This window comes from Monodon monoceros, unplaced genomic scaffold, assembly GCF_005190385.1.
Source record: "Monodon monoceros isolate NGI ecotype Baffin Bay Population unplaced genomic scaffold, NGI_Narwhal_1 Super_Scaffold_1, whole genome shotgun sequence".
Lineage (NCBI taxonomy): Eukaryota > Metazoa > Chordata > Mammalia > Artiodactyla > Monodontidae > Monodon > Monodon monoceros.
In genome coordinates this window covers 80,903,280-80,924,124 of record NW_021703765.1, presented here as the reverse complement: position 1 = coordinate 80,924,124, position 20,845 = coordinate 80,903,280, and the positions used below count along the sequence as shown (strand labels likewise).

Sequence of the window (20,845 nt, the reverse complement as noted above, 5' to 3'; positions counted from 1 at the left end):
TAGAGTTAGATTCCAAATGTTACAAGGGTCATCTCTCTGGGTGTCATTTGCAATTTGTTATTGTTTGTTTATGGGCTTGGATTTTTCTACAGTGAAAGGTGTATTATTTTGTGCAAAGAATGTACATTTAAAATAAATGTGCCTACGGCCTTTTAAGAAAAAACAACTTCTGCCTGGCTCTGCCATCCCACCCTGTGAAAGGTCCTGTAGGGGATCCAGAAGCCTCGTGAAGATGTGACACTAGCACAGGAGACTGACATTGATGGGACACATCACACAAACCCGGTCCGTGACAGCTGCACTGACACTGGTGTTCCTACTGGGAGAGAACTTGTGTGTCTCTCAATCTCCTTTCTGAGTGTCCCCTGCTCTCTGTCCTGTCTCCCCCTCCCCCCCACCCCAGGCCGTCTCTGTGTCGGTGGGCTGGACCGGCCACCTCCACAGAAGGTTCTGGGCATCAGTCACTGTCATTATTTTTATTTAAAATGCTAAATTGTTCAACATAAACGTTTACATCTACTGTAATCTTTTTAAATTGTTTTGGTGTTACTTTACAATAGCACGTCGGGAGCCTGGGAAGATAGGAAGGGGCACTCTTCTCCACCTCGGGGAGACCCTGTCACCATCTGAGAGAGTGAGGATGAACTGACCCTCTCAGCCCCTGGGCCATTTCTCTATCCGTCTATGACACGTCATTGGACAGCGACACATATTCTTCTGAGTCTTTACTATGTGACCTGTGTGGATGAGCTAGTTAACCCTCTCTGTGCCACAGCTTGCTCATCTGTAAAATGGGATAACAATACACCCACTTCATGGGATTAATAGCTGATATACGCGTTTGGAACTGTACCTGGCACAGAGTAAGCGCTAAATGAGGGTTTGTTGTGATTATTCATTCAAGGTCTGACTTTCCAAGTGGGCTTGTCCAGTTCACCCAGTGCCTGGACTGTGCCTGCACACGGTGGGCGACAATAAGCATTTGCGGACTGCACGTGAGGCCAAGAGCGGGGTGGGCGCGGGTCTGCAGTCCCCGCGGTGGTGAGGTGGGGAACGGGGCAGGAGGGGGCGCGGCGGGAGGGCGGCCGCGGGGCTCACCGATCTCCACCTCCACTTCCTCGGGCACCACCTTGCGGTAGAAGAAGAGAGTCGAGGCGCCCTCCTCGTCGCTGGTCTGGTTGAGGAAGCACAGGATGAGGTCCTCGACCTCGCCGTCGTTGCGGTTCAGCAACTCCTCGAAGAGCTGGGGGTCTGTGATGCCGAAGGCGGTGTACACTCGGTCACGCATCCACAGCACCCGTAGGTCGTCCATGGCGCCGCAGAGCCGGCAGCACCGGGCTCAGGGAGCGTAGCGCCGGGCAGGCGTCTGTGGTAACGGCGCCCCTAGCAACAGGCGCCCCGGCAACGGCCGCCGCGGGCACGCGGCCCCACGGTCCCCGGGCGCCCCTGCACCCGGGCCCCGCGCTCTCAGAGGCGCGAAGCGGGACCCGGGAGGGTGGCGCGGAGCCCCTGGGGAGGGGCCGCGGCGCCCCAGCCTGCGCGCGGAGGAGGGTCGGGGCTCTTCCCCCGGTTGGGCGCCCCCTTCCTCCTGGGAGGACCGAGATGAGCTGGACAGCCGCACGCAAGCCCCGGGGACGGAAAGACGTGTAGGAAGGCAGCCGACTGCAGACCTGGAGGTGCGCCAGGATCCTTATAAGTGCTGCATGCGCAAGGCCTCCTGTGATTCTTAACCGCCACGACGTCTGGGACTGTCCTGCCCGCTTTGTCGATAAGGAAACAGTGGCAAGATACGTGACAGACAAGGTCACGGTATCTCGGAGGTGGTAGAGGCAAAGTTGGACGCGAGGCAAAAGGACTATAGTCTGAGCCCTCGGGTCGCTATGGATCAAAGGGCGTCAGAAGAGCAAATACACAGCGAAGATTCCCAAGAAGGGGCAAGCTTCTTCCGGTGTACCAGGATCAGGGAAGGGGGAGCCCCAAGAAGGGACACTGGCTACAGAGTAGGAGAAGCCGAGCTCTTCAGCTCTGTAGCCAATCCAAAGCATAATAAAGCAAAACACCCACGTTTCAAAAATAGATAAATTTATTTTTCATTAATAAAGGGAAGTTCAATACTGATAGGAAGATGCAAATGTGTCCCTTCATACATCTGTGGTTCTTTAACTTGTTCAGTCGTTTTCCCTCACTGAGCCCCTAGATTACTGGGCTGACCCTAAGAACCTAGTCTTCTTATTGGATTTTCCCATCAAGGAACAGGTAGAATATTCTAAGTATTTCTTAAAATTCTAAACCAAAGTTCAGCATCATTGGCCTGGCTGTTGGAAAATTACTACTCCGACCTGTCTTATTTTCATCATCTTGAATAAGATTTCTTAATAACCTTGCTGGAGATATACCAGATGGCATGCAAGCAAACCTGGCTTTAAATTTTTAATAAAGTTGTTTTTAAATGCAGACTGCAGAACAGTTGAAGTTATTTTTATTTCTGTTTTCCAAAATGAATCAGGCCCTAAAGTGTCTGAATTTTTACTTTGTAAACATAAGTTACCTATCCTATAGTCTACGCCTTATTAAACTGCTGCAGAATGAAAATTCAGATCAGAATGTTGTTATAAAATACCCATTCCAGAAGTGAGGACAGAGTGGCACTCAGTGAAAGGTGAGTCCCCTCAAAGTCCTAGCCGCAATAAGCTGCCAGGCCACGGGCTCAGCGTAACCCCCATCAAACCCCCTTTGCACTCCTTAACTCAGCACAATCACATCACCACGAGGACCTTCTTCACCTTTGCAGGCCGAAAGCAAACTCTATTTTTCTGAAGAAATCCTTTGGATTTCTATTTTAGGATGCACACCTGAATGAAAACCGGAAGACGTGGCAGTCGTGACTTTTCACGTTAGGAAAATAAACAGGTCAACTTAGCATCATCCAGACAACTGAGCATTCTTCCTCTGGAGGCTTGCTATCAAGGGCATGAAGTTATGTCTTAAAAACTGTACACATAATAGTTCTACCAAACAGCTTAACAAACAAAACAGAGCAACTGCTCTGGTAACACGACACTGGAACCAGCAGCTTTATACTAATAAAGAAAATTTACCTTGGTGCCTAAAAGACACCATCAAACTGTAATTCTAGAGAGTTCTTTCACAAAAATTAGGACTGACAGTCCGTCTTTTATACCATTATGTTCTACAGTACTACATAGGTTTCAGTTGAAAAGTGACTCTTCACCCTCTGTTCTATGCCCTGAGAGAGGCGTTCACTGGAATTAAAAAGCGGCCCCCGTGACAACTGCCAATGGGGACAGAAAAGAATTCTAGCAGATCCTGTACGTCTCTTGTTTACTAGTCAGTTAACTAGTCAATTTACTAGTCAGTTAAAATGGTGGGTTTCCTAAGAATGAATTAGTTACCATCTTGGAGTAAAATAATAAAAATAAGAACTTGTGAGGGACACATTTGAAACCTGGAAGGCATTATTCAGATTTCATATTCACCCAAAAGAAGTGTCCAAGTGCCTTTCTGAAGAGACTTAACGTGGACAGCAGTATCATTTTTTTTTTTTTGCGGTACACGGGCCTCTCACTGTTGTGGCCTCTCCCGTTGCGGGGCACAGGCTCCGGATGCGCAGGCTCAGCGGCCATGGCTCACGGGCCCAGCCGCTCCGCAGCATGTGGGATCCTCCCGGACCGGGACACGAACCCGCGTCCCCTGCATCGGCAGGTGGACTCTCAACCACTGCGCCACCAGGGAAGCCCAGCAGTATCATTTTTAAGAGTTTCATCAGCATCATTTTATGTTTGATATTATGAGGGACAGCATCTCATATGAGAGGAGTAACATGGAATCTTTACTACAATTTAAAAGTTTCAGGGCTTCCCTGGTCAGGCGCAGTGGTTGAGAGTCCGCCTGCCGATGCAGGGGACACGGGTTCGTGTCCCGGTCCGGGAGGATCCCACATGCCGCAGAGCGGCTGGGCCCGTGAGCCATGGCCGCTGAGCCTGCGCGTCCGGAGCCTGTGCTCCGCAACAGGAGAGGCCACAATAGTGAGAGGCCCGCATACTGCAAAAAAAAAAAAAAAAAGAAAGAAAGAAAAAGGTCTAATGTCAGAGTCACAGTTATGTCATGATGTTCAATTCATGCCTCTCAGCAAATAGGCCTTGAAATTACCCGAAAAGATACGCTTAAATTCAGGGCTACCATGATCTTAACTTGTAATGAAAACACCAAACTCTCTACCACCAGCCAAGGTGAAGGAGACAAGCGGGCCTCTTCACGTGAGTTACTCAAAATGTTAAGGAAGCGAAAATACTGCAGAGGTTTCTTTCTGAAAATAATTATCTAAAATCAGTTACAGTAAAATATGAAAAACGAACATAATTTACAAGAATACAGGACAGATCAAAATGTTCAACAGGACTGACTCAAATGTCAAGTGAAAAGATGAATTTAATCTGAAGATTATATACATTAATGGCTTAGTAAGAATTGGTTTTCAACTGATCTAAATAGTTTTTAAAAGTTTAACTCTAAATGCCTTTATTAGACATTTATTTCGAATTAGTCTGAAACTGAATCATTATAATTATACTGTTCTCAAAGATAGGTGCAACCTCTCCATGGTAAAATACCTTAATTTATATTTTATTATAAAAATATACAAAATTCTACTTTTTACCTTTCCTTCACTCAGTATAAACCCCTTTTGGTTCAGGGACATCAGCCAAGCTGGTCACTAAGTTCGAATCATATCCATATTACATCGTCTACAGTCACACTGGATTTTAAGGCTCAGTACACAGTTTATCTTCCCAAACATATAATTATCATAATTGGTTTTATGTAAGGATAACAAGATAAGAGTCTTTAAAAAAATATACAAGTGGGATAAGCATTTGTTGTATGTTATTTTATCCCATTTTCTCCAATTATTAAAACAAGACAAAATCGTAGAAACAATTCTACTTGTAATTCTAGATAGCATACGATAAAAAAAGTTTGCATACTTTTAACCAAGCAAAATAAATGTGAATCTTTTGATTAACCATCATTAAATTTTTTTAAAAACTACTTAACTTCAGCTGTTGGAAAATATTATCTGACAACTTCAGGTGACAGAATAACTCTAGTTTTTTTTTAAATAAGTTGAAAAGGAATCAAGTATTTAAGACCATTTTCAATTAGCCATTCAAAATTGGCTTCTCTCCCCCAAGGCTATATTTTTAAAAATAACTTTAACATAACTTTTGGCATTAACTTATATTTGCTCATCATAAAAACTGAAAGAAATTTATATATCTGAAATTGAGAAACTTTACAAAATTATTTAACATATGAGGAAGAGGTATATCTTACAGAATCATTTGGCTGTCTCATAAGGCAGTTAATGAAGATGGAATTTTTCCTATCATCAATTTAACATAAGGAAATTCTACAACATGATAATTCTCCTTAAATCTGAAAGCTTGTTGGATACGGCAATATGATCATGCCATGTCGTCACTAAACTTCGAAGAAAGTAATCTGAGTGAGAAAGGAACAAATTTGGTGCCTGCACCAACGTAGAATTTGTTCTGAAATTCTACCCTAAAAAAACAAAACAAAACAAAACAAAACCATGTATTAATGAAAGATTCTGAATAACACTTGCTACATTCCTTAAAACAACATTTATAAGTTAAAAAAGAAAAAAGTTCCTGTGCTTCTGAAGTTGCTTCATTGCATACATGCTCTTGGCACAAATACTTTTGCTTAGATAAAATACACACACACGCCAGCCCTTTGCTGGGTTTCTCATGAAGAAAATGCTGACACCTCACGTCACCTCCCACCCTATGGACATACACATGAGCATTAGGAACCTCTCTCACCCCAGTAACTGGATACACAGACAAGTAATCTGATATACACTGTAAAACATTACGAAATATGGTTTACAATAAGATAAAGCAACCTGTCAGACCCAAAGTGAATCGAAAGTGTGAAATACACAAAATTATTCAGCAAGCGTAAACTTACTTTTATGTGTCGGCGACAAAAGCTCAGAAACAAAATACAATTTTAACTCAGGGGACCGGAATACAGATCCCAATCCCGGGAAGGGGAGAAGTAGCCTAAATAATATATGTATAAGTATACATATCACTGGAACTGTTACACATATATGTACGTACTGGGGGAGTAGGGTGTTAGATTTTTGTTAAGTAACAGTTCCAAAGCTAAATTCCAAACTCACCAGTGGAGGCGGATGGCGTGAAGAAATGCAGAAAGCCCTTCCATGATCAAAAGGATGAAAATGGTCAAAACCGCAAAGAGAGCGATGACCGGGAGAAGAAGCAAGACCCCGTAGGTCGTGTCTACGCGGAGGCCGACCCGCATCAGCATGGCCCACAGCACGTCAGATAGCTCTGCAAGGCAAGCATTTTGCAAAGTTAACTTCTGTTCACCTTCAGTGAGTCACTTCAATTAGCTAGCTAGGCTGGGTTTCCTTCTGAAACAATTTTGAATTGTTATCCCTAAAATAAATACACACCCATATAAGACAGACGTAATCGGCTTCCCACGTTAAAGTTAACCAGCAACTTGATCATCTCAAACACGGAGGAAGACTTGACATTCCAGAGAAATCAGAGCCCTGCCTGCCTGCCAGTGAGAGATCCTGACCCAAATAGGGGTCCGGCTGGCTCTGTCCCAATGCAGCACTGGGCCAGGCAGCGGGAAGCTGGGCGTCAGTCCTGACTCGGCTACTGACTGACCAGGTGCGTGACCCTGCGCCAGCACCAACCCTCACTGGGCTTCAGTCTCCTCCTCTGTAATATGAAGATGATGGACCCCCTCCCGCCAGCAAGTTCTAGACTTGCAGCTATGCTTACAAAAATATCAATGTAACAACAACAAAAAAACCCTCTATCATCTGGTAGTTTTCCCAAGTACAGTCTTTGCACAGTAATGCAGGAGCAGAGCAATGACCGTCCAAAGCATCCTTAATGGTCAACGGGAAAAATTACAATTGTTCTGGGACCTTTCAAAATTTTTGTCAAAACATTAAAAACTCTCTTACTGTTGGTTATAAATGCACAGAGAAATGAAAAAAAAAGAGTAAATCTGTTCTTAAAACATTAGAAACATTGAGCATTCAATTGCTGGGGGTTTTGGTAAGAACTTATCAAGGGTGGTTTGAACAGCCTTCTTCTCATGTGACTTGGGCTTGCTGGGCACCTTGACACGGAGTGAGCATCTTCTCTAATGCTTGGCATCCTACTTGGCTGTCAGACTCTTTTCTGAGTTTGGATCAGCTTCTAACACAGTATGCTTTGCACCTTCAATGTCCTGAAATACCTCCTAGAGTTCCTGTGGCACCACTTCTGGGACACCTGCATCTTCTTTCTGTACATCACCAACTTCCTCTGGCTGCAGATTTCGCCTCTCGAACGGCACCAGTGTCACCACTCCCGTGTCAGCTCTTTCTCCTAAACTTCCAGTTACATTCCATCTGCATTTCACTTCCAGCATATCACTGTCTGTTCCTCTGCTGCACTTTTTCATCTCTGTTGGCCAATTCCCTCGGTTCAGCAATCTGCTTTTAAATGCCATGTGGGTTTACCACCGGCCCACAAGGAGCCAGCACCACCATGCGCCTTGCTGTCTGCGCATGAACTGAGCAGCAGGTGCACAGGGTCCAATCGCAACAGACTCCGAGAGAAGTGATGCGGCTGGTCTCTGATCGTGATGCGCGTCTGTGCTATTTACATAGCGGCTTGCGGGCTGAAGGGCCAGCAGTGAAGCCTGCACGTTGCACCCATACACACAATTTTTACTGTAGTAACTGAAATTTCAACCATGTTCTTGGGGGACTGCCGAGACTTAACTAAACGCAGGTAACAAATCCACGCATCTAAACTATTACCCAGCATTGTTCTAGAGCTTGCTTGACATAACTAGACATTCACACTTGGTAAGGCAGCACTGAATACAATAATAGTAATAACCAAAACAATAATGGTCAGAGCAGAGGGAGCGAAATGCCTACGCCAGACGTTCCCAAGCCTTCTCGGTACTTGAAGCCCCTCGTGTGTCCCAGTGATTTTTTTCACAGCACCCTGAGGCCAAAAGAAATACCCAGGAGACCAGTGCAGTAAGCAGTCAAGTCCAAACAACTTAACAGTCCCTGTTCACACAGTATCTGAAAAATAGTGCCCTTTCCATCAAAATTTTTCAATGTCCCATGGTGCCCCCATGAGTTAACCGAGGCGCTGCGGGGTGTCTCGACACAGAGTTTGGGAGCTACAGGTCTAAGCAAAACTTACGTGCGTGAGCCAAACTGAGTGCCCAGAGCCTCAGGTACGAAGCGGTGTTGGAGATGCATCCCAGACAGTACTCGATGGAATGAATTACTTGGGTCATTAATATTTCTCCAAAATTAAACTGAGAGAGATGACACAACATGTGTTAGACTCCACCCGTGACATGCTTACTTCCACAAGCTACAAGTCTGCTCCACTTTCAGGATTACAGTGAAAGGACTGGCTTCTGGAATACTGGTGAGGATGTGCTGGCATGTGAGGAACAGAGCTCTGCTCACAACTCCGCCACTAACCAGCTCCCCGACCCACAGAGCTCCCGCCCCCTTGTCCCCAGGCCGCGGTCCTGCACGTAAGGCGAGTGTGGCTGGACCAGAACTGTGATGGCACAATGCCCACGGCCCTCAGGCAGCCCACTCTTAGTAATTACAAAACGTGTAATGAGAAACAGACATCTACCAACCACAAGATTAGGAGACTGTGAACGCGTGTGTGTGTTTAATAGATAAGAGCATCTTAATACAAGTCTGACAAGGGGAAATTATAAAAGAGTCCCTGATAGTGAAAAGGCTGCAAAACACTGGGCAAGATGGCTCCCACATTCTTTCCAGCTCCGCTTTCTGTTTCTTTATGATCTTAAAAACTTAATTATTAATTGTCCCAAATTAAAACACTAAATTACATAATAATTACAAAAGGTTGACTAAGAAATTCTGTTTCGTCCTCATCGGACAGCCAAAAAAGTTTCCAAGAAAATAAAGCAGACCACAGTAACAGACGTGCTCTGTTCTGTCTGCCAGGACTGTGCTTCCCTTCTTTGGGAGGAACTGCTTCTTCTGCCATCTAACCCTGTATCGCACAGTTGTTATGGGCTGAATTGTGTTCCCCCCAAAATTTGTCTGTTGAAGCCCTAATCCCCAATGTGACTGTGTTTGGATATGCGGCCTTTAAGGAGGTAAGTAAGGTTAAATGAAGTCATAAGGGTGGGGCTTATGTCCCAATAGGACTGGTGTCCTTATAAGAAGAGGAAGAGACACCAAAGAGGCACGCACAGTGAAAAGGCCATGTGGGGACACAGCGATAAAGTGGCTGTCCACAAGCTTGGGAGAGAGGCCCCAGGAGAAACCAACCTGGCCAACATCTTGACCTTGGACTTCCAGCCTCCAGAACCGTGGGAAACACATTTCTGTAGCCGAAGCCCCCGAGTCTGTGGTCGTGGCAGCCCATGCAGACTACTGCAGCAGTCACTGGTCTAGGGATGGCAAGTGACCCCAGCCAGGCCAATCAAAGCACTTCCCTGGGATTTTTCCTCATGGTAACAAGCAGGGAAGTGCACTTTTCTCTGACTGAAGAAAATAAGCCCAGTGCTCACTGTGGCCACGGTTCCAACACCAAGGGGCCAATTGGCTTCAGAATATGAAGCAAACTTGCAAAGAAAAACTAACTCAGACTTGCTGGGATTGGAGATCCAAAGCCCCACCCTCCTGAGGCCCACTCTGCCCCATCCTGATGTGGGCCAGCAGATTCCCCTTGAAGCCAGTGTGAACTGGGTCTCTTTCTTACAACTATGGGCAAGTTCTAATGAAGACGAGAGTCTTCTCAAAGCAATGTTCATGGCACCTGAAGTCACTCAGCATCACAACTTGTAATGTTAACACTATAAATCCCACTGTAAGACTGAAACTCACAAAATGTTAACCCAGAATCATTATATTATGATGACAATTGTATGACCAGAACAGCATGTGGAAAGCCTGGAGTAACGGTTGTTTTGTTTGAATTTTGTTTTCTAAGATGATTCTTATCACTCTCGTAATGACGATCATCTCTGTGCGAGCCTGGCTCCTTACCTAACATCACCAACAGTAACTGAAAAGGTTACCTCTTCACACGTCACTTCTCTACAACCATCTTCCATTTGGTTGTTTCCCTCTTCTATGTCTTGGCTTCCCAGCAAAGAAACTTCTTCCTCGCTATCTTTCCTTACAAGTGTGTAACCACTCTAAAAAGACAACCCAAAGAATACAGAGTCAGTGCCTTTAAAATCACAAGGTTGTGGGGCTTCCCTGGTGGCGCAGTGGTTGAGAGTCCGCCTGCCGATGCAGGGGACGCGGGTTCGTGCCCCGGCCCGGGAAGATCCCACATGCCATGGAGCAGCTGGGCCCGTGAGCCATGGCCGCTGAGCCTGTGCGTCCGGAGCCTGTGCTCCGCAACAGGAGAGGCCACAACAGTGAGAGGCCTGTGTACCGCAAAAAAAAAAAAAAAAAAAAAAAAATCACAAGGTTGTGACAAAATCAAAGTTAGCACCCCTTCGATTCTTTTAAAATGTCAGCTCTTTAGGAATAAAGAAAAAAGTCCTTTGAAAGAAAATAAGCATATCATACCCACTAGGATGGCTATTGTAAACAAACAAACAAAAAAGAAAATAAATAAGTGTTGATTAGGGTACGGAGGAACTGGAACTCTTGTGCATTGCTGGTGGGAACATAAAATGGCACAGCCACTGTGGAATGTTTGGTGGTTCCCAAAAAATTAAACAAAGAATTACCATTTCTAGGTATATACCCAAAAGAACTGAAAGCAAGGACTCCAACAGGTATTTATACACCCATGTTCTTAGGAGCATTATTCACAGTAGCTGAAAGGTGAAAACAACCCAAGTGCCCATTCATGGATGAACTGATAAGCAAAATGTGGTCTATCCATATAATGGAATATTACTCAGCCTTAAAAAGGAAGGAAATTCTGACACAAGCTACAACATGGAGGAATCTTGAGGACATTAGGCTAAGTGAAATCAGCCAGTCATAAAAGCAGAAACATTATATGATTCCACTTATATAAGGTACCTAAAGCAGTCAACTTCATAGAGACAGAAAGTAGAAGGGTGGGTGCCAGGGGCTGGGTCGAGGGGAAATGGGGAGTTAATATTAATGAGTAAAGAGTCTCAGCTCGGGAAGATGGAAAGGTTCTGGGGGCGGATGGTGGGGATGGCTGCGCAATGTGAGCGCACGTGATGCCACTGAATGCGCACCTGAAAACGGCTAAGATGCAAAATTTATGTCATGTATATTTTACCACAATTTATAAAAAATAAAATAAAATGAGAAACTAGACACACAAGAAAACAGTCTGGAAAGAAACTCAACAAATGGTTAACACTGGTTATAACTGAGTAGGAGAAATAGTAGGCATTATTTTCTATATCTTCCACATTTCCTTTAGTTATGTTATTTAAATTAAACAAAAAAACCTTGAAAAATCAAGAGGCAAGAATAAGGAACAAAAATGCTTTATGACAAGCAGTACTGAGGGATTCAGTTCCATCTACTGATAGGTTTGTGGTTCATTACCAGAGGACCTGTCTCCCGTGCCCAGACACGGCAGGCTCTTTGCACCACGCTTCTGCAGAACAGGCAACGCAAAAGTTCTCAATAAAGGAAGCTTTGGCTTTTAAATCAGAGTCTGGGACCCCTTGGAAGGAGTTTTCTTTACAAAACCTTTCACAACTAAAAACAGACTTTGCTCACCATTTACAAACATGCAGCCAAACCCACACTTACCCTGCTGACCCCAAAGCAACTGCGCCCACGGTGAAGCCACAACAAGAAGAGTGGCTTTCCCAAGAAGAGCACAGGGACAGACAACGCTGTGATGACCAGAAGCAGCCTTTGGACGTGCTCCTGTCGGTGCAAAAGGGGAGGAAGCCAGTTAAAACGTGAAGATGTGCTAACAATGTCATTGGTGTACTTAAACTAGTGGAAACCAAGTAAAATGTCTCTTTATTGATTAACAAGGAACATAAAGTAAACGCAAGCTAAATTACATTTGCCAGGGTGTCTTTTCCTTTCGTTTCCTAAACTCACAGCTGACGTGCATGGCATCACACAAATGCACAGTTATAGAAAAGCCATTTTTGGAGAGGGCCAGCGTGCTGTGGTCCAAGTGCCAGTTCTCTGAGGACCTGGCTTAGTCAGGGGTTGATTTTAAAGAAACTGGAAAAATGGATGGATGGACAGCCCTCAGGAACCCTCCAGTAATACATTCTCTTCCCACCAGTTTTCACAGCTACTGAGGGGCAGCGAGTTTGGAATACACAGTCTGACCAGGGCCCCCGAGACAGCTCTCAGAGCAGGATGGCACCCTCTTGTGATAACACACAGAGGAGTAGAAAGCCCCTCTGTGCCTGGGAGGCCTGTGGAAAGCACCTTTAATCATTCTACTGATGAAAACAAAAAGGCTGTCAGGAGGACTTCCTTTGAGTTCTTCACAGTGGAAGACACAACTGCTTACCTGCCCTGGGTAAAGACCACCTGTGTCACTAGCCGGGAATAAAAACATATTAATAAATTCAATCAGAATGCTAGGAGCGACTCTGGAGGTTTCTGCTGAATAAACCAGCCACTTATAGACGATCATAAAGACAAGGTAGCCAAAGATGCAGAGCATGAAGAGAAGTTCCGGGATGGAGACCAGGTAAATGTTGAACTTCTTCCTGAAATGTCTAGGGAAAAAAAAACAAAGGAATCGATCAACCCATGAACAACACTGGACTAAGAGAAAAAGGAAAGAGTAAATTAATCTTAAATTCTCTGTGACAAAGTCTATCTCAGCATAACGTCATCTGTCTTACGATTCAGATGTAACCACGAAGAAAAGAGATGTGAGGACAGTAGAGATGACTAGTGTTTCACTGTCAGATCCGGCTAGAGAAAAAAGACATAATTTCTTTCCCCTAATATACCAGCTCTAAGAAACAAACAAAAGTTTTCTGATTTAGAAAATGAAAAAACGATATGACAAAAATCACCTCTGGAAATAAATATGAGTGTACATGTTGCATGTCTCCCTCACTCGAAAGTAAACTCCATGCGGGCGAAAACTTTTTTCTGTCCTCCTCACTGTTCAATCCCTGGTGCCCAGAATAGTGCCAGGCACCTTCTATGTGCTCAACAAATATTTGCTGAATCAATGAAGCTGACAAAAACCTTATCATCAAAAGAGAATTGGGGCCCCCTGGTGGCGCAGTGGTTAAGAATCTGCCTGCCAACTCAGGGGACACGGGTTCAAACCCTTGTCTGGGAGGATCCCACAGGCCACGGAGCAGCTAAGCCCGTGCACCACAACTACTGAGCCTACATATCACAACTACTGAAGCCCACGTGCCTAGAGCCCGTGCTCCGCAACAAGAGAAGCCACCACAATGAGAAGCCCGCGCACCACAACGAAGAGTAGCCCCCACTCGCCACAACTAGAGAAAGCCCGCGTGCAGCAACGAAGACCCAATGCAGTCAAAAATAAATAAATAAATTTAAAAAAAAAACAAACAGAATCATAGAACTTCTCTGGTGGCTCAGTGGTTAAGAATCCGCCTGCCAATGCAGGGGACACGGCTTCAAGCCCTGGTCCGGGAAGATCTCACATGCCACGGAGCAACTAAACCCGTGCGCCACAACTACTGAGCCTGTGCTCTAGAGCCCAAGTCACAACTACTAAGCCCATGCGCCGCAACTACTGAAGCCTGCGTGCTCTAGGGCCCACAAGCCACAACCACTAAGCCCGCGTGCTGCAACTACTGAAGCTCGCATCGCCTAGAGCCCACGCTGCGCAACGAGAGAAGCCACCACAATGAGAAGCCAGCACACCGCAACGAAGAGTAGCCCCCGCTCGCCGCAACTAGAGAGAGCCCGCATACAGCAGCAAAGACCCAACGCAGCCAAAAATTATTAAAAATAAAAGTAAATAAAAAACAGAATCATATTAATACAACAAACCACTATGCTGGCTGCCTTTAAGATCCATGTAGTCTACCATCAAGAAGCAAAGTTTAAGAAATAACAAATACTTGGCTTATAAATACTGGTTTAAAAATAATCTGTACTTACAAGTGGTTAAATATTCCCAGAATGACTCCAAAAGTCATGTGAATAATTCCTAAAATCACAGACATTTTCATTTTGAAAGAGTTCAGAAAAGTGAGACGATTTGTGGCCAAGTTCCAAATCTAAAGACAAAACAAAAAGAAAACTTTAACTTCCTTCAACTGCCTTAGGAGAAAAGTGCTGTTCCTTAAGGAGACTGTTGTCAGGTTTTTTCAAGTTTCCAATTATATTCACAACATTAAATTATACCAATTATGTTTAGAGATGAGAATGTACATTTAGGAGAGAGCTACCTTGGAGAGCTCAGATTAGGGAATGCTAGACTTTTGTCACTGAGTTTTTTCCACTACTGTATCGCATCACTCCAAACAAATTTCGAGGTAGTTTCTAAGCTTTTCTTTTAAGGCTGAGATTCCTCGTGAAGACCCCTGGGTCTAGGGAAATGCTACCTGGGCCTCATAAGCAGCAGCCTGGTGAGCCATGTTGGGGGCAGGACAGGGGCAACCCCGGCCCTGGAGCCCTGGCTTCACTTTCCTTCTCCCCACACTTTTTCCCTTTCAAACAACCACCTCAATAAGCACCATGATAAGCCTAAGTTCCCTTTCTACTCTAAAATTCCATACTATTTCTTTCTACATCAAAGGGTAAAAAAACAGTTCGCCTGTACAAAGAAGAAATCGAAGAAACAGTGCACATTACATGGCTCCGGAAGTGCCACTTCTCACTAGAGTAAAACAGGTCAGGAAGTAGGACAGACCGTAGCCCCAGCTCCCTGTGGTCTTGTATTTGGGCACTGACCGTCAGCTTCTTCTGTACAGCAGCCTGACTCAGAACACACAGTGAGCCTCTGGCGTCCAGGCAGAAACCCCCAGAGTACCACCCCGTCGCGTACGACCACCTGAACCGTGCTGAGCAGTCTGAGAAACCTCTGTGACAGCTAAAGCGAGGTGGCACTGGGAATTCCCTGGAGGTCCAGTGGTTAGGACTCCGCGCTTCCACTGCTGAGGGTGCAGGTTCGATCCCTGGTCAGGGAACTAAGATCCCACAAGCCGCGCGGCATGGCCAAAAATTTTTTTAAATTTTAATTAAAAAATTAGGTGGCAGCACCGAGGAACCCGAGATAATGGGGAGGGGGGGACACTCACGGGATCGATGCCAAGAGGATAAGGGCCTCGGAACACTCCGGGAACACTGGGATCCAACTGCAAAACCCTGTTGTGCCTGACGACGCTGTCACTGTAACAAAAAGCAGGGTGAGGGCCTCCTGCAGAGGGGGAAGGAGACTCGGAGAAACTCCCTCCACCTAAGACACTGTCTGGCAGCAGGACACTCACTTCCAGAGCATGACCTTCCTCTGCTCCGCTGCGCTGTGACCGGAGCTGTACATGGCAGACACGTTCCACCCGGAGCCGAAGAGGTTGACCGACTTGGAGAAGCAGTCGTTGTAGATGAGGCCCGTGTACACTGAGAACAGCCCCATCAGCAGGAGGATGTAGCGGCCGTTGAAAAACATGCGCACGATCTGTGGGGAGCGAAGTGGGGCCCCCGGGAGAACAAGCCAGCGTGACCGACTGGGTTTGGGCACTTTCTTAACCGCTCCTCTCAGGGCTGCTCAAAAGCAAGCTCACGGCACAGACGCCCCCATCACACAGGGGTGAAGGCCCACCCGCCCCCGCAACCATGTCTCAGGTAGGTTACGGTTATCGCCCAAAACTGAACAGTTTTCTTTTGCGGTACGCGGGCCTCTCACTGCCGTGGCCTCTCCCGTTGCGGAGCACAGGCTCCGGACGCGCAGACTCAGCGGACATGGCTCACGGGCCCAGCCGCTCCGCGGCATGTGGGATCTTCCCGGACCAGGGCACGAACCCGCGTCCCCTGCATCGGCAGGCGGACCCCCAACCACTACGCCACCAGGGAAGCCCCTGAACATCTTTAAATGTCTCTTTTTCTAGTTAAACAGAAGAGAATCACTACTAATACTGCCCAAACAGATACAATGAGCCCGAGTGTTTATGTTTTTACCTCTTGTGACTGACTTAGTCTGGGATGATCTTCATTTAACACCAACAGGAGGGCAAATAAGAACATCACAAAGCCATGTCCAAGGTCTCCAAACATCACGGCAAATAAAAAGGGGAAAGTGACGATGGTAAAGAGAGCTGCAGGAAAAGCAAGCGATTTCTGATTCGCAGCAAAGACAGAAAATTCTAGTTAATTCAAACATGACCACATACTGTATAATGATCTTGACTTTCTCCCAAATTCTCAGGAGAGAACTGACAGGTTAAAATTAACACTTTATACTAAATAAGATAACAAAACAGTAATAGTGGGCCTATTTTTCCAAATATCTATTATATTCTTATAGGGAAAAAAAGCAGCAGTGATGTATAAAATGTATAAGACACAAAGACTGGCAAATTCAGGCTTCCAACCTGGGTTCACTTCTCGGTAGCTCCCAACCCCGTAGGCATCCACGATGTTCTGAAACCCCTCGGTGAATTTGTTGGTACGGATGAGAGTCGGGGGTGTTTCTTTTGTTGGGATTGTGTTCATGAATGAGGGGATCGAAGCACCGCTCTCTCTCTTTCACATGAAAAGAGACAGAGAAAGAAAAAATTACCACCCAAGAGCTCTTTCAACAAATCTTCGTTGGCTGCCATGGAAAGGCCCTGAGCACGTGGGGAAGTACTGACCACCCCGCTGGAGGTTCAAGTACAGCAGAAGTGACAGGAGGAACTGAGGAAGACTCCTGGGGGATGTGGCCTTGGAGAAGGAAGAACCTAGCAAGGCTGAGTGGTAGGAAGCAGGCAGGGACAGGTATGCCAAGAAAAAAACAAAATTTTGCCGTACTGACATTTTGGTTTATTCTTGCCTATTTTTCAGTTTTATGAGGTAATACTGTAGCTGTCTCTAAATTCCTCTTGAACATTTTTAAGAGCTAAACCACTAAGTTCCAGTTGTATGTTGGTGATCCTGGGACTACTTATATGTACTCACACACACAACAAGAGTATTAGTCATGTCCCTCAAAACCGATGTTACCTCAATAAATAAGAATCATCTAGAGCTTTAAAATATATAAATAAAATAGATGTCCCATACTCCAAAATAACTAATTTATGTATTTCCTTCTTTCTCAGCACTGCGTGTTTTACGTTTGTGCCGTAACAGAATTATGTAATGAGACAAGGTGGTTAACCAAAATCTCCTATGAAAACTTGTTTCCTTAACTGCCACTTGAAGTTTGTAAACCTGCTATTTCCAGTAAAGAACTAAGATTTTTTTTTGTTTTTTTATCTTATATTGGAGTAAAGTTGATTTACAATGTTGTGTTAGTTCCAGGTGTACAGCAAAGTGATTCAGTTATACACATACATCTACTTTTTTTCAGATTCTTTTCCCATATAGGTTATTACATAGTATTAAGTAGAGTTCCCTGTGCTATACAGTAGGTCCTTGTTGGTTGTCTATTTTATATATAGTAGTGTGTATATGTCAGTCCCAACCTCCTAATTTATCTCTCCAAGAACTAAGTTTTGATACAGAGAAAACCCTCACAGGAACGTGGGAGACTGACCCCATAGCCCAGGAGTGGAAAGAAGCTATTATTCAAAGTTCAGAGGCTGTAAGAGCAGAGGTGGATGGGTTCAACTATATTTAACAAAAAACTTCTGCACGACCAAAGCAAACAAACAGAAAGAAACACCAAAAGACAAGGGACAAATTGGGGAGAATATCTGTTCTCGTATCACAGACAACGAGCCAAGGGAATTAATAAGAAAAAGACCAACAACCCAGTAGAAAATGGGCAAAGCATATGAACACAGCATTCACCAAAAAAGTGAAAGTTCAAAGGCTCTTCTTAAACGCACAAAAAGATATTCAACCTCACTCAAAATAAGAGAAATGCAACAACTGGCAATATTTGCCAAAACTGATCCAGCAATTCCATGCTGGGCATTTACCCGGAGATAGGTTGGTGCATGTCTGAACCGTCAAAGGTCAAGTGCTAGTCACTGCACTGGTATTCATAAAGGTAGAAACCACCTAAATGACCAGGGAACTGGTTCAATAAGCCATGGTACATCCATTCAGCAGGATATTAAATAGCTATTAAAAAACAGGGAAGTTTTCTTATGAGAAAAGAACAGTATGAATAGCACACAATCTTTTGTGAAGGAAGGGAATTCTCTCCCTTTATATATTCCTATCTGCTTATCTATGATTAAGAAACTCAAAAACGTAAGAGAAGTAAAACAAGGGTTGTCTTTGAGCAGAGGAACTGGACATATGAGGCTCTGGATAGGAGGAAGACACTTCACTGGGTCTTTTATATTTTTAAATTTTTTTTTTTTTGACTTTTAAACCATGAGACTGAATTCCTTACTCTAAAGAGCAAATTAAAAATGCCTGTGCAAATCACTTTGCTGCACACCTGAAACATTGTAAATCAACCATACATCAATTAAAAAAAAATGCATGTGCACACAGAGCCTCGAGGGACCAACTCTCCATAATTTCAGTTCAAAAGAGTCAACACGGTGTCCTCTCCTCCTCTATCTTACTTCCTGCGGGGAAGGGCTGGCAGAGAGGGGAGGGCCGCCTCACCGAGCCCTCCTCCAGAGCAAGGCGCAGCTCATGCAGATCGGCCTCGGGACACCAGACCTCGGCGATGAGGCACTTGTTGGTCACGTCGAAGCTGCACATGTTCAGCATATGGTAAATGGCTTTCATCTTCTTCACCTGGATGACACGGCTGTAGACTGACTCGGCGGCTTTACAGAGCACTTGCCTTAAGTAATCCTCGGTTTTGTGAAGCACCTGGGTGAGGACAAACATGGACTTTCAGCAGAGTGTCCACTGGGCACCTGACCTCCTCTGAGGGACTTTCTCCTCAGTGATGGGTGGGGGGGGTCAATTCCAGGCACCTGCCTCTCTGGGGACAGTTAAGGAAGTTCCGTCCTTCTCCTCCAGGCCCTGGAGCTGCCTTTCCAGAAAGGACCCCAGGGCACAGGAAATGGTTATAAGTCGTGGTCCCTGTGGCGGCATGATGGCCTGGCTGGGTCCAGAGAGCTGGGGGCCTAGGTCTTACCCACTCCCAGCCTCGGCCCAGCTCCCTGTCAAAACCCATGAGCCACCAACTCCCATCCCATCCCATCCTGCCAAGAAATCCCCTTTCACTCAAGTGGGTCAGAGTCCGCTTTCTGTTACCAAGAGCCCTCGCTGACCTAAGGAGAAATGGGAATTGAAATAGTGCAGGTAAAATTAGAGCCAGCACTGTAAATGGGGCTCGCTTGTCCTCTCTGATCAAGAATTACACTCCGGGGCTTCCCTGGTGGCGCAGTGGTTGAGAGTCCGCCTGCCGATGCAGGGGACACGGGTTCATGCCCCGGTCCGGGAAGATCCCATATGCCGTGGAGCGGCTGGGCCCGTGAGCCATGGCCGCTGAGCCTGCGCGTCCGGAGCCTGTGCTCCGCAACGGGAGAGGCCACAACAGTGAGAGGCCCGCGTACCGCAAAAAAAAAAAAAAAAAAAAGAATTACACTCTGACAGATCAAAGATGACCAGACTATTCTTTAAAGCCCCATCATTTAGAAACCATCTAGGTTTCTAACAGCCTGCTAAAATAAAACTCCCACGAAGAGGAGGGAGGTGCCATTCCAAACTCCCTAAAACACCTTGATTTGTCCACAACCAAAATTTTCCACGTTAAAAAAGAAAGTAAATGGATTTGTAAATGTTTTACAAACCCTTGGATAAGGAGGCAAGTTTCTGGTTTACTCACAGTATACAGATCTTGAATCCGGGTGTTCAGGCCCTCCTGAATCTCTCTCCGCTCCTCGGCAGTATTCGGGTAGGGGTAAACGTGGCAATGGTAACTAGAAGACAGGATTCAACACAGTGCCGCGGCTGTCAGAACTGCAAGAAGCTAGGTCAAAAACTAGAGCTAAATTCAGTCTACCGCCTGGGCGTATTTCCTCCCAAACCAGAATACAAGCAGCCCTCTGGGACAAAAAGGTGCAGACACAGGCACCCAGCCACGGTAAGGCCTTGCACACGGACGCTCAACAAATTTTCTACAGAATTCCACAGATTTAGTGAACTCTGTCGTGGCTCCACATTCCATTCCTACCCTCGATGATTCCCAAAAGCTCATTCCCAATTCCAACTTTCTGAAATTCACCACCACCCTTGGGCTGGAAATCATTAAACAAGTGTAAAATATAAATCAAAGACAAAGAACATACAACAATAATTACCTTTTACAAAAAAAGAGAAAATTGGGGGAGGAGAAAGCTCTGGATGCCTAGCAATCGCCTCTGACATGGGCTTCAGTAAACGTCCTCCGGGGCCACGTGTGACACCAGGACGCAGGGGAGGCAGAGCCACGCCCCCCCAGCTGCAGCCACACCCCCTCAGCTGCTGCGACTCCCATGCTGCCTTAGTGTTTTTAATGCCATGCTTTATGCTCCTCTTTAAGCTCTGGCTACTAAAATTAAGTTCTTACTCCAGCCTTACCCTAAGCAATGATATCTGTGAAGTCACAGGTTTGTGTGCTGGCTATAGTTTTTCTAATCTACATAAAAAGTAAATATATACCAATTAAGTAAGAATAGGCTAGTCCACGTATCACCTAAAGTTACTTTCCATAACACCAGT

The 20,845-nt window shown here is 45.4% G+C and overlaps 2 protein-coding genes across 3 annotated transcripts in view; both read right to left on the bottom strand.

The window, feature by feature from the left end:
* The window catches only part of DNAH10 (dynein axonemal heavy chain 10), a 149,111-nt gene extending 147,685 nt beyond the window's left edge, over window positions 1–1,426 (bottom strand). Inside the window, exon 1 of the mRNA XM_029223933.1 lies at window positions 1,099–1,426. Coding sequence (XP_029079766.1) covers window positions 1,099–1,312 — 214 coding nt within the window. The 5' untranslated portion in view covers window positions 1,313–1,426. The remainder of the gene's footprint in view (window positions 1–1,098) is intronic.
* A 3,005-nt stretch (window positions 1,427–4,431) lies between these two features.
* Window positions 4,432–20,845, bottom strand: part of ATP6V0A2 (ATPase H+ transporting V0 subunit a2) — a 36,336-nt gene continuing 19,922 nt past the window's right edge. For both annotated transcript variants that reach the window (XM_029223914.1, XM_029223923.1), the window contains exons 8-20: window positions 19,971–20,064; window positions 18,794–19,006; window positions 16,618–16,768; window positions 16,205–16,341; window positions 15,517–15,704; window positions 15,328–15,418; window positions 14,186–14,304; window positions 12,594–12,804; window positions 11,864–11,983; window positions 10,183–10,302; window positions 8,307–8,424; window positions 6,236–6,407; window positions 4,432–5,586 (exon numbers count right to left, since the gene is read on the bottom strand). In XM_029223914.1, the coding sequence (XP_029079747.1) occupies window positions 5,487–5,586; window positions 6,236–6,407; window positions 8,307–8,424; window positions 10,183–10,302; window positions 11,864–11,983; window positions 12,594–12,804; window positions 14,186–14,304; window positions 15,328–15,418; window positions 15,517–15,704; window positions 16,205–16,341; window positions 16,618–16,768; window positions 18,794–19,006; window positions 19,971–20,064 (1,834 nt within the window). In that variant the 3' untranslated portion in view covers window positions 4,432–5,486. The remainder of the gene's footprint in view (window positions 5,587–6,235; window positions 6,408–8,306; window positions 8,425–10,182; window positions 10,303–11,863; window positions 11,984–12,593; window positions 12,805–14,185; window positions 14,305–15,327; window positions 15,419–15,516; window positions 15,705–16,204; window positions 16,342–16,617; window positions 16,769–18,793; window positions 19,007–19,970; window positions 20,065–20,845) is intronic.